This window comes from Cyprinodon tularosa, unplaced genomic scaffold (assembly GCF_016077235.1).
Source record: "Cyprinodon tularosa strain WSP-4 unplaced genomic scaffold, ASM1607723v1 ctg66, whole genome shotgun sequence".
NCBI lineage: Eukaryota > Metazoa > Chordata > Actinopteri > Cyprinodontiformes > Cyprinodontidae > Cyprinodon > Cyprinodon tularosa.
Genome location: NW_024039407.1, coordinates 6,016,242 through 6,028,284, shown reverse-complemented (window position 1 = coordinate 6,028,284; position 12,043 = coordinate 6,016,242). Strand labels below are relative to the sequence as shown.

The 12,043-nt window shown below is 39.0% G+C and overlaps 1 protein-coding gene across 3 annotated transcripts in view; it reads right to left on the bottom strand.

Moving 5' to 3' along the window:
* Positions 1-7,121: 7,121 nt before the first annotated feature.
* The window catches only part of klhl21 (kelch-like family member 21), a 32,072-nt gene continuing 27,150 nt past the window's right edge, over positions 7,122-12,043 (bottom strand). For all 3 annotated transcript variants that reach the window (XM_038309376.1, XM_038309375.1, XM_038309377.1), the window contains exons 4-5: positions 10,144-10,216; positions 7,122-7,863 (exon numbers count right to left, since the gene is read on the bottom strand). In XM_038309376.1, the coding sequence (XP_038165304.1) occupies positions 7,534-7,863; positions 10,144-10,216 (403 nt within the window). In that variant the 3' untranslated portion in view covers positions 7,122-7,533. The remainder of the gene's footprint in view (positions 7,864-10,143; positions 10,217-12,043) is intronic.

Genomic DNA, 12,043 nt, shown 5'->3' with positions numbered 1-12,043 from the left:
GTCTCTTTTATCCCCTCAATTCAAGAACAAGTGCACTTATTTTAAGAAAAAAAGACTTTTTTTTGCAGTGTAGAGTAAATAGAAAGTCACTATGAAATGTCAATGTAGTAATTCATCATTAAGCAGATGATGCTGTCATTTTGGTAGCGTTTTCTCATTTATTTCTCATTTGAAAAAGTCATGTGCTGAAATATATTGCATGTTATATTGACGGAAAAAAAGCAACTCAAACATTTAACATAACAATGTAATAAATAGATGTATATTACATGAGCATCATCAATTTAGCACTTTTGGCACATCTGTAATATTATGCGTTATGAATAAATAGAGATCAGTGGGTGGTTCTCATTTGGTTCAGTGTGTAGCCCATGTTTACTTCCTGGTTCCTAAATACATCATATGAGAGTTTCCAGGGTTACCAAAACAAGTCGCAGCATTTGTTATTTTATGTTGGCAAAAGAGCTGCAGCCTGCAAACAAGAAAGCCAGTTAGAGAAGCAAAACAGAAATGCTCTCACTAATAAGCCTCGTGAGACCATCCTGATCTCGCAAGCTTTCAAGGTTTCACTCGCTAATCAGTCTGGAGACTCTCCGTTAAAGAAAATTTGGAGCCGTTCACCAAACGAACGTCCAATCAGCGTTGGCTTTGAGGCGGGTTGAGGTGTGACGCAACGAGAAGCGCGACAGTTCAGTCTAAAGAACATGGCGGCTTCAGCCGATGAAACTAGCGTTAGCGTGGCTATCGAGCAAGTTTTATCGGAATTACAAAGTATTTCTTCACTGAAAGAAGAGCAAAGCACTGCTCTGGAGGCTTTTCTCAGAGGAAAAGATGTTTTTGCGCTTCTCCCGACTGATTTCGGCAAGAGTAGCCTGGCTTGTGGTTGTGTTTTCGTCGTCGCTCTGTTAGTACGTCATATGCTTCGTTGATCTGATTGGTTTATTTGGCCCGTCTATCACCCACATAGGCTAATCAGCTAACCAGTATTTTCGCCCCTTCCCAAAATTACTTCAACGGAAGGTTTCCAGATGGATATGGGGAGCAAATCCATCTGGCGGAGTTAGGTTACTCACTAATACCTAGGAAGCCTTTGCATCCTTCTACAGTATTTACACAACAGCTCACTGTAGAACCTGAAGCAGCAGCAGTTCATTTCGCACGGATGCACGAGTGGTAATCTAACATCAGCTTAGCAGCCGTGTTTTCCAGACGTTTTATTTCTACATTAAATGAGCGGGTTTCTAATCAATGATTCTCAAATGAAATATTGAAGGTTACATTTTTCTCAGGGTCTTCAGTGAACAGAGATTTATTAATAAAAACTGGGAATTGCTGCAAAAGCAACTGTTTATTCTCTCGTCAGTTGTTTTTCTGGTTATTGGGTATTTATTTTAGTTTTATCCAACAGATTAAAATAGAAAAATAAATGGTTTTGATTGAGGTTTGTTGGGTATAATTCTTGATAAGGCGTCCATTCATTTCTGATCATGTACCTCCGGTTGGTGCACCTACAAAGGAAGTATTAAATACACTGGAAAAAATCTTAAGCTCAAAGTAATTTTTTCTTAAAATTTGTGAATTTTTCTTGGATTAAGGAGGCAAAAGAGCCACTTTGCCAATGGAACAAGACAATTTACACTTAAAATAAGAAAACATAATTGCATTGTCTTATTTCAAGTGCATATTATCCAATTATCTTATTTTAAGAGGAAAAATACTCATTCCATTGGCAAACTATCTAATATACCTACTCAAATTAAAGGTAAATACAGTTAATTTAGGCCATATTTACTTATCTCTAGATCTTTTTTCCAGTGTAACAGTTAAAGTTGGTAATATCTCACTGTTACGCGATGCCTCACAAACTGCAGCATGGTCGGCCATAGTTTTTACCTTGGTCTTGATATGATAGTGTTTCTACAATAAAATATATTTAGCTGTATTATGTATGTATAGAAAAAAACATCTTGCTCCTTGGGACAGATTGACAGGAAGGACCTCTGAGATAAACTTATCTTTTTAGGAACTTATCTTTTTTGGTTTATTATCTACATTCTAAGCCATTTTCGTTTTTCTTCCACTGCAAATTGCTGTTGCATTTTGAACTTAAAATATACACCATGACCCTTTTACTTTAAATTAACATTTTTATTACTTTTTAGAACACGGTAATGCACTAGGGCTCCAAACAGTACTGCCCGAGCTGCAATGAGTTGATAGTAGGGTTGTCGATGATCTGACCGGCAGAATGGCGATTTCAGCTGTTATTAGCAGAAATAAAGGGGCCCAAATTTTTCTTTTTCTTAAAACCACATGGAGATTTAGACCGGCCCTGCGACGAGGCATCCATTATCAAAAGGCTGTTTCTGCAAAGCACTGCTAATGGACACCTAGACTGACAATATTCCACTTATACCATGATAATTTATGTGAAAAATAAGTATTTAATAAAACATTGTTTATATTTTAACTCTTAAAAGGTGTTTTTCACAATGAGCATCTGAGAAGATTCAATATCTCTCGCTGTGACATGTTGCCACGGTTACCGTCTCGCCTCAGAACCGGCAGGTCTGCCCCAACAGCTTACAGTTATCATTTCAGACGAAGCCAGTCCAATAATTTAGAACAATCTGGCTGTTTGACCTTAACTTTTCTTTTAGACGTCCTACAAAACGTTTTAGCAGAAATCCTGCAGGCAATCAGAATTGAGTATTCACCAAGATCACGTTATGATTTGCTGGTGAAGATTCTCAGTCATCCAGGTCATAGCCATTCCAAAAAAAGAAAATGAAAAACAATAAACTAGACTTTTGTTGGGCTACTGTATAAAACCTCAAACTCAACGCTATTCCTGACACTTTGAATTAAAAAAGCTTCCTGGATGGGAAGAGAAACATCTTTCTTTTTAATAATATAAATAATATTAAATAGACTGCATCCTGAAGAACACAGAAGACCGGTCTGGGAGAGGGTTGGAGTTTAAAACAAGCCGAGGATGCAAACATCATCCCAGAGGATTCTTCAGTCCATGGAGAACGCTACAGCGGCAGACTCACAAAGACATGGCTGTCAACCTAATCAGTTTAATCTGGAGGCCCAGAAGCCAGGAGGGAGAATCTGTTGCCAGGAAAATCATTTGTGATGCAATCATTAAAAATAAATGTGAGAAATTCTTTGCAAAAAAAAAAAAAAACAAGTGACCAAAAAATAGCTGCTTGATGCTGTTTGCTACAAGTCATGTGAGACGAAGCAAAACAGAAAGTGCTCGGTCAGATGAGAGTAAAAATAAAGACACCAAGAGCCTGGCAGTGGCAGCATCATGCTGTGGGGGGGCAAATTTTGTCCCTTCTTCTTGAGGCTGCAAAGTTGGTGGGTGATCCCCGTCCATAAGAACCTTTATCTTTTTTTTATGATGTCATTTTGTACATGTGGGTTGCTCGTACACTACAAAACAAAATACATACTAAATCTATTTTTATTTTTTTTAACCAGAGGTTTAATATTTTGTCCAGAAATAGAAATTTACCAGAAATCCATTTGGGATTAATGCAGAAGTGAAACTGAATTGGCAGCATAAAATTCTTTCTGGTAAATTTGCTGCATCACCAATGATTCATCCCTCAATCTTCCCCCCATGATCCTCAGCTCGCCCTCATAATCAGCTTTTCATTAATAAATTAGAAAACACAGTTTCAAGGTTCATCTTGTTGCAGGTGAAACAGACTGAAAATGTTTTGTCATTGTCTCCTTTCTCCTCTTTCTTTCATCTTTTCTCTTTTTCTTCTTCTGGTTTTCTGCTCTATTTACATTGCAGTGTCCATATAAACTGTAAAACTCCCTGCATAATTATAATAAAGCAATTTATATGCATGAAACAAGTGGAGCAATATGGCAATTGCCGTACTGCTCCACTTGTGAAAGTAAAATCTGTTCGGCTCTTTTTGGCATCAAGACAATTATTCTTATTGCCACATTGCCAGACAGGACACTGTAAAAAAAAAAAAAAAATTAGAAAACAAAAAAAAATGAGGAAATAATTTTCTTTTTATTCACCCTCTTAATATTCTTTTAGCTATGAACGCGTCACATTTAAAAGCTCCAACATTTTCAGTTGTCTTTGGAGTTAAAATGTCTGATAAAAGGATTGAGCAATGTGGAAAATCATGCAAGTATTTCCTTTTCTGATGAATCTAAAACTACTCTGCTAAAACTGAACTAGAAGTAAAAAAAAAAGTGCATTTCTGTTTGACATAAGTTGATAAATACAACAATTTGCAAACAGAAGATGTTTAGATTTAAAATAAAAGAAACTCCAATATCTTATTTCAAGTGCATATTTTAAGGGCACATCATGTGGGAATCTGCTTAAATTGAGGAAAATGCTTAAATTTTTAAGAACTTCTTATTTTTAGATTAGTTTAAAGCTACAGTGTGTAATAATTACAGGCATATAAAGTCAGAAATTTAATATATTATACATAACTATGTTATTTATCATCACCTATGAGCTCAGCCTTTTAACCATAATATTTGCGTTGCCTTAGAATTCGTTATTTATAATTACATAGGAGCGGGTCTCGCAGCCATGGAGGCTGACATCTTTGCGCTACGGCAAGCGCAGAGGCAACAAACTAGCGATTGCGAGATCTCCCATGACGCTCAAAAATAACTACGGCAAGTTGAGAGAGATTAACTGAGACGGTACTGAACAGTAGATGGCAGTATTATGCCTGAGAAGCGTTTAGTCTGCCTGAAACCAAAGAAGAAGAAGAAGCAGGTATACTGCGCCACAGTAACAAGAAAGGTGAACAAGGCGGCAGGCGTGAGTGACTTTGCAAACTGTTTGGCACTGTGTGGCCAAACATCAGACGAATGGAGGATCATGCCTACTCTGTATCACAACGAAAAGCGGCGGACACCGAACCCCCGTCATCTAAGAAGCGGAAACACGACGAGAATAAACGCAAGCGTGACAAGAAACGGCAAAAAACACGGATCAACATTGGCACGGCATTTACACGATGGAAGTCACTGATGGAGGAAAAAGGTTTTCAAAGTGACGCTCAAGTTGCCAGTTTTCTCTTGGACAGGTAATTAATCCTACACACACAATTGTCTAATATCACTGCAGTTTTTGGAGTACAGGATGCTCAGACCTGTCTAAAACAATAACATGCTGCGTGATGATGCTGTTACTCTCCAGTATACTTATTCAGCAACGTCCCTGACGTTTCACAGGTAATGATTCAGTAATTTTCTGTAAAATAATTTTCTGGATATATACCTCGGTTACTTCTCTCCGGCTCCTTTGGAGATCTTCAAGCCTTTCCTCCTCTGCTCTCACCCCGCTGGCTCCCCTCTCTCGCCTGGCCCTGGCTGCACGGCCTCCCTGCCTTCGCCCTCGTCCTCTCCCTCTTCCTCGCCTTGTAACCCCCGTGCCACCAAAATGACTTGGACTCTGTAAACGGGGGATATATATTCTTCCAGCGAACACAATCTCGCTGTTAAACTAATGACTACAATTACTTCGTCTGTTTATATCACCATGCAAAGCAGCTCACCAAGACGTCACAACGATGTAGAAAAAATAACGGGTATATTTATTATCTTAAGTCTACATGAAATCTATACCCTACACAGACTAATGAAATACTATCTGTAAAATTATCTATGTAAACAAACCTCATCACTTGAGAGGGTAGGTGATGTGGACGTCGTAGAAGAAATTTTGTCCCGTAACGCTCGCCGTACTATTGGGGGGGAGAAGCGGTGGGGGGGGGGGATGTTCATGTTGCTGCAGTCTGCAGTCTGACCGCTAGATGTCGCTGAAAATTACACACTGTAGCTTTAAGCATAAAACCAGGACAGCTTCATATTGAGGTAAACGTTACCTATTTTTTTCACTTTCTGCTCAGTTTCTTTTCCATATTCGTATACAAAAAAAATAAAAGAGAATATAATTATTGTAGTAGAAGCTGTAGACAGTAAAATGCATAAGAAGTATCTGCATGTCAGCGTTGCCTTTGATGGCCTGACGTTTATTCCATGTGTTTTAATGAGGTTTCAATCTTTGAGGCACGAAAGTCTTTATAAATTAAAAGCCAGATCTGCGCATCTTTACTGATGTTTTGCCATTTTTGTTTAGCCTCATTACTCAGTAACTCGAAATTCAAAGCAGAATATTCAAAGACTAAAAGGACGGTTTATGACTTCCCACAGAAAAAAAAATAAATATATATACATATATATAAATATATAAACCAGTCGGTCAGAAGCCCTCTAATTCTAGGATTAAAGAAACATTAAAAATCTACTTCACTTCAACGATTCCACATAGAATAATTTATTTTTCCTTCACCAGCTCCAGTGTATCGGCCAGAGAGATCCACAAGAGGGCCAATAATCACCAGAAACCCTGCATAAACAACTACAAACTGCTGAGCCAGAATGTGGGATGTTGCACTGGAAAAAACGATCTAGAAATAATAAAAAATTTCTTAAATTAAGGGTATTTACCCTTGATTTGAGCAGGTAAATGGAGTAGTTTGCCAATGGAATCAGTATTTTTACTCTTAAAATAAGATAATTAGATAATAGTCACTTGAAAATAAACAATGCAATTGTTTTTTCTTATTTTAAATCTAAATTTTCTTGTTCCATTGGCAGACTGTCTCTTTTACCCCCTCAATTCAAGAACAAATGCACTTAGTTTAAGAAAAAAAATGACTTATCAAGATTTAGATTTTTTGCATTCTCAAAATCATATAAACTCAAACACCAAAAAATATCCAAAGTACCAAGTCTTACAATCTTAGACCGAGGTAAAAATCTTTCTAATCTTATTTAGAGATCTATATACTAAGCAAGATTTAGTTAGTTTATTAATCTTTGGAGAATATTCTACTTAAGAAAAATAAAAACAGCAATAATCTGTCAGTAAAGTCACACATTTGGATGATAAAGATTTTCGATTAATAATCAAACAGAATCTGCTCTTGCTCAGTATATTTACTTTACTAATTATATATCATATTAAAAGAAAACTTTAGCTAGATCTAAAAGTGCAAAACCTGGTTTAAACTATATAGTCAATCCCCCCACATGCATAAAGTCAACCCCCCCCCCCCCCCCATTGCTCCACAGATGCATCAAATGACAACAAGATGCTGTAAATGTTTGTAACAGATGCACATAGTGATCTCTAACAATGAGGAACTGATCATATATATAAATAAACACATGTAGCAAAACTAAGTATTTCAGCATTTTGAAAAATAAATCCTAACATGATACATGACAATTATAACCAAAATGAAAATACAATATGAATGCAAAAAAGTTAAAGTGCTTTTAACTTTTTCACTGCATCACTGCTGTAGTTCATCTGCCAGAAAAGGTTCATTTCCTCCTCTCAGAGCTACGTTAAAAATTCTCTTTAAAGCCGAGTAATCCAGAGTCTACGGCATTTTTCCAAAAACAACAATGCAATGAGGTAAACTAAACACCGCAGTGAACGAACGCGCATGTCCGGCATCAATGCGCTGGGTTCACGTCCTGGTTCTGGTTCAGGTTGTTGTTGAGGTTGTGGAGCGCCTGGTGACGCTGGTGTCGGTGGAGGTGTATGGCGTTGGACTCGGGCACGTCGATGGGTCCGAACGTGCTGGCAACCAGAGGCATGAACTGGCGGAAGATGCTGACGCTGCCGTGCCAGAAGGTCTTCTGCGGGAGCCGCCCGGCCACGGTCCAGGTGCGGATGGCCGGATCGTACGCCTCCACCACGTCCGACAGCTCGAAGGTGTCGTCGTAACCCCCGGATACGAAGAGCTTCCCGCCCAGGACTGCTGCGCTTCCTCCGACGTGAACCTGAAATATTAAAAAAAGATTAAAATGGAATTAAGGCGATAACCCTAAATGGCAGAGCCGGACTGATTAATCGGGGAGCCGATTTGAGCGTCTTGCTCATTAATTGAAATTGGCCAAAATGTGGCTAATAAAAAAATTAATTCTATTTTCGCTGCAAAAACAAAAAGAAACTTTGGCCGGGCTCTGATTCTGCTCCTCCCCCCCCCCCTTCCTGAGTGCTGAGCTCTTCCACCCCCTCCCCTCACAGAGAACAGTAAAGGTCTGGTTATCCTCCCACAGCAGTGTGTAGCAGTGAGCGTGTCACAGATATTTTAGATCTATGCCCAATATTGAAGCGTGGTCTGCGCTGTTATTCCACACCACAACGCAAGAGGGACAATCAGGAACTAGCTGTGGGTCTAGATACGGCCGAGGCGGCGAGGAAATGGGGGCAAGTTCGTGCAACAACGGAGGAACATGAGGGCGTTCACTGCGGCACACGCAGACGACCTGGTTTCTGAGTATAAATCGGCCTTAAAGGAATAGTACACCCAAAACAAGATTACCCTTCATTTTCTACTCACCCCCATGCTGAACAACACTCTGGAGTACTTTTTTGATATCTCAAATGCATCTGGAGATCTGGGAGGCTTCTTGCTGTCTGCTGACATTCAAATAATGGAGGTCTATGGCGCCCGAGACAGAAAGGTCCATAAAAGTCCACAAAAAACGTGTCAATATTCCTCCATACTGCTCGTCCAATGTATTCCAAGTGTCCTGAGTGGGTAGCATCCAGAATTTACTCGAAACGAAGTCATTTAGAATGTTTTTAGAGCATAAACAGTAGGATTTCCTGAAAGCGTGCGCCTGCGCGTTCACGACGCTACGGAAACCGCGTCAGACCAAACCAGATGAAAGTGCGCATTCAGCGTCTGCTCTGCCAATAATGCAAGCGTAGAAGAAGAAATGTGCTGTTTACCTGTGCAAAGAAAGAAACAATGAAAGAAAAATGTCTGAGGACTTCAGTGTTGAGGAAGAGCATGAGTTCTTTGCCGAGCTGAATGCGCACTTTCATCTGGTTTGGTCTGCCGCGGTTTCCGTAGGCTCGTGAACTCGTGTTCAGCATGGGGGTGAGTAGAAAATGAAGGCTAATCATGTTTTGGGTGTACTATTCCTTTAAGTTCTATGGCCAAGCAGCATTGCTACTTAAATCTAGTTCAGTGGAGGCTACTCTTGCCGAAACCAGTCGGGAGAAGAGCAAAAACATCTTTTCCTCTGAGAAAAGCCTCCAGAGCAGTGTTTTGCTCTTCTTTCAGTGAAGAAATACTCTGTAATTCCGATAAAACTTGCTCGATAGCCACGCTAACGCTAGTTTTATCGGCTGAAGCCGCCATGTTCTTTAGACTGAACTGTCACGCTTCTCGTTGCGTCACACCTCAACCCGCCTCAAAGCCAACGCTGATTGGACGTTCGTTTGGTGAACGGCTCCAAATTTTCTTTAACGGAGAGTCTCCAGACTGATCTGTGAGTGAAACCTTGAAAACTCGCAAGATCAGGATGGTCTCACGAGGCTAGGCTCCAGCACCAGTAAGGAGAAAAAAACTCTTTTGAGGCAATATCTAAATCAGCACCACAAAAATTAGATTGTTTTTATAGTTTTTATGTTGAAACTGCTCAAATTATAGCAGCTATTTTATTTCTATAGCTCTATACTGCTAAATGTTATGTAAAATGGGTTATAAAAAAAAAATGAAATGTCGGAACTGTAACTATACAGTCATATGTTTACATCACTTTTTTTCATCACAATGATTTTATCACTGCTGCTTACCTGCAATTTAAAAAAATCTAAATAGTCTGAAATTTCTTTTTGTTTACAAAATGACAAAATAAAAATCTGTCTAAGTCTAAGTACTGTTTCTTTGTCTTGAGTTGTGTTTTTGGTAATTATGAGAATTTGAGTTGGATTATATTAGAAAGTGGCAGATATATTTCAGCTATCTGCAAATATCTGATACCGGCCAATATATCAGATATTGTTTTTTAAAGCCCCCAATATTAACTTTTTATTCTTGTGTAAATATGTATCTGATCACATTCTTTTCTTTTATATTTTTAGAGTTTCTGCTGTGTTTGGACAATAAATCTGTTAGAAAAAAAAAAAAAAAACACAATTTCCTGCTTGTTTTTGTGGGTTTAATCTTCTGGGCGACCAGCTCTTGTTTTTCTACATCCCTGGAGGTCACAGATGACTATTATTAAAACAGGCCAGCAAACAAGAATCTGATGCGAAATACAAACCTGGTTCATGGGTCTAATTTCGTCCCACTCGTTCTTTTGTGGATTGTAAACATCAACATCGGCTGAGTCATCCCTGCAAATAGAGACAGGCTGTTATTGGGCTTTAAGCTCACTCTGCTGACAGCTGGAGCTTTGATGACTCCTTCATCCTCCTAAATTCTTCCATGGGAGAAAAATGCTAAGATTCAGACATTTTAAAACACTGCTCACATAATAAAAAAAATATGGGTGCAACAAGAGATTTTTTTTGTTAGAATTAAAAATGAAATCCTTGACAAACTTTGATGATAACTGAACCATTATCTTCACCAGCCCAGCATAAAGGCCTTCAATTACTCATCACTTATCAACATAAAAAAAAAATTTTCATAGTAAAAAATTTGAGTCAATTGAATCACCAAAAACTACCCTAATATGGCAAAAAAAATTCTTTAAAAAAACTTTCAGAAAGAAAGAAAAAAATGTTTGTTACAACACAACCTCAGAAGAATTAATGCTGATACAGGCACTTAAATGTTTTACTTTTTAATTTAGATTAGGAACTCTAAAAAAGTAAAAAAACAAAACAAACTGGATTTTGTTTCCAAGTTTGGAGATGTTTCGCTTCTCATCCAGGAAGCTTTTTCAATTCAAAATGTCAGAAATTGCAGCGACTTTGAGGCAAACTGAACCGGACGAACGGTCCCGCCCCTTTGGAGTGGGGGGGGGGGGGGGGGGGGTCCAGTTTGTCCAGTTCAATTTGCATATTTTCTAAGCCAAAACAAGGCTTTGTGTTTGTTCCGACCTATAAAGCCTCGAACTCAACGCTATTTCTAACATTTTGCATTGAAAAAGTTTCCTGGATGGGAAGCGAAACGTCTTCAAACTTGGAAATAAAGTCCAGTGGATTGTTTTTTCACTTGAATCCAGAATATTAGATTAGCAAGGTTTTTACTTTTTCACTTGGCTTATCGGCTTTTTAACTGATTTATTTACTCTTGAGTTGGTAATAGGGGTGTAAATAATAATCGTTTTGTACCGATGCATTGATCCAACAGCCGACGATCCGATGCACCGATACGTCCGCAAGAGAATCGATTTATGTTTTTTTTTTCCTCCGTCTATTTTTAACCATTTGCTCCTGGGCGTAATTCTCCCTCCCGTGCTGCGGTGGCGCTAAACCTATTTTGCCCTCCTACCTCGCTTCCTGGTTATACTCTTACAGCAGTGTGTTGCAGTGAGCTTGACACAGACATTTTTGATTCATACTCAATATTGAAGCGTGGTCTGTGCTATACACTGTGGGTCTAGATACGGCCGAGGCGGCGAGGAAGTGGGGGCGAGTTTAGTCCGACAACGGAGGGACATGAGGGCCAAAAAGAGCGGAGATCCAGGTGGAAAAAGGGTCCCAGCGTTCTCGCGCACCTCGCTCTTCTAGTGGGTCAAACTTAACGAGTTGTTTTCCGCAATTTCGTCTGTGGAGGGGCGGGACGTCGACACTCTGGAGCCGAGGTATTGCATTGCACTCATTGCACTGATTTTGTGCAATAAGTGCAAAATAGAACCAAATAATCGAATCAAATCGTGATGTATTCCTGAGTATCGAAAATAATCGAATCACTGGGCCAGAAAATCGATACTGAATCAATTCGCCATGATAGGTGTGATTTACACCCCTAGTTGGTAACGTATCACAGTTTGCTGCATCTAAGGTCTCCTCTGATTGGTCAAATGTCAAAATGATGTGTACTGCCACATAGTACTATCTTTGCTGAATGGCTGGATAAAAACAATGCCCTTCCAGACCATTTGTAAGCCAAAATGATAACTTGAACAATTAAGGGTTAACAATACTTTTACAAAAAATATAAACTGAGACACCAAGACTGTAACACAATTTTTAGATGTTAATGACGCCAAG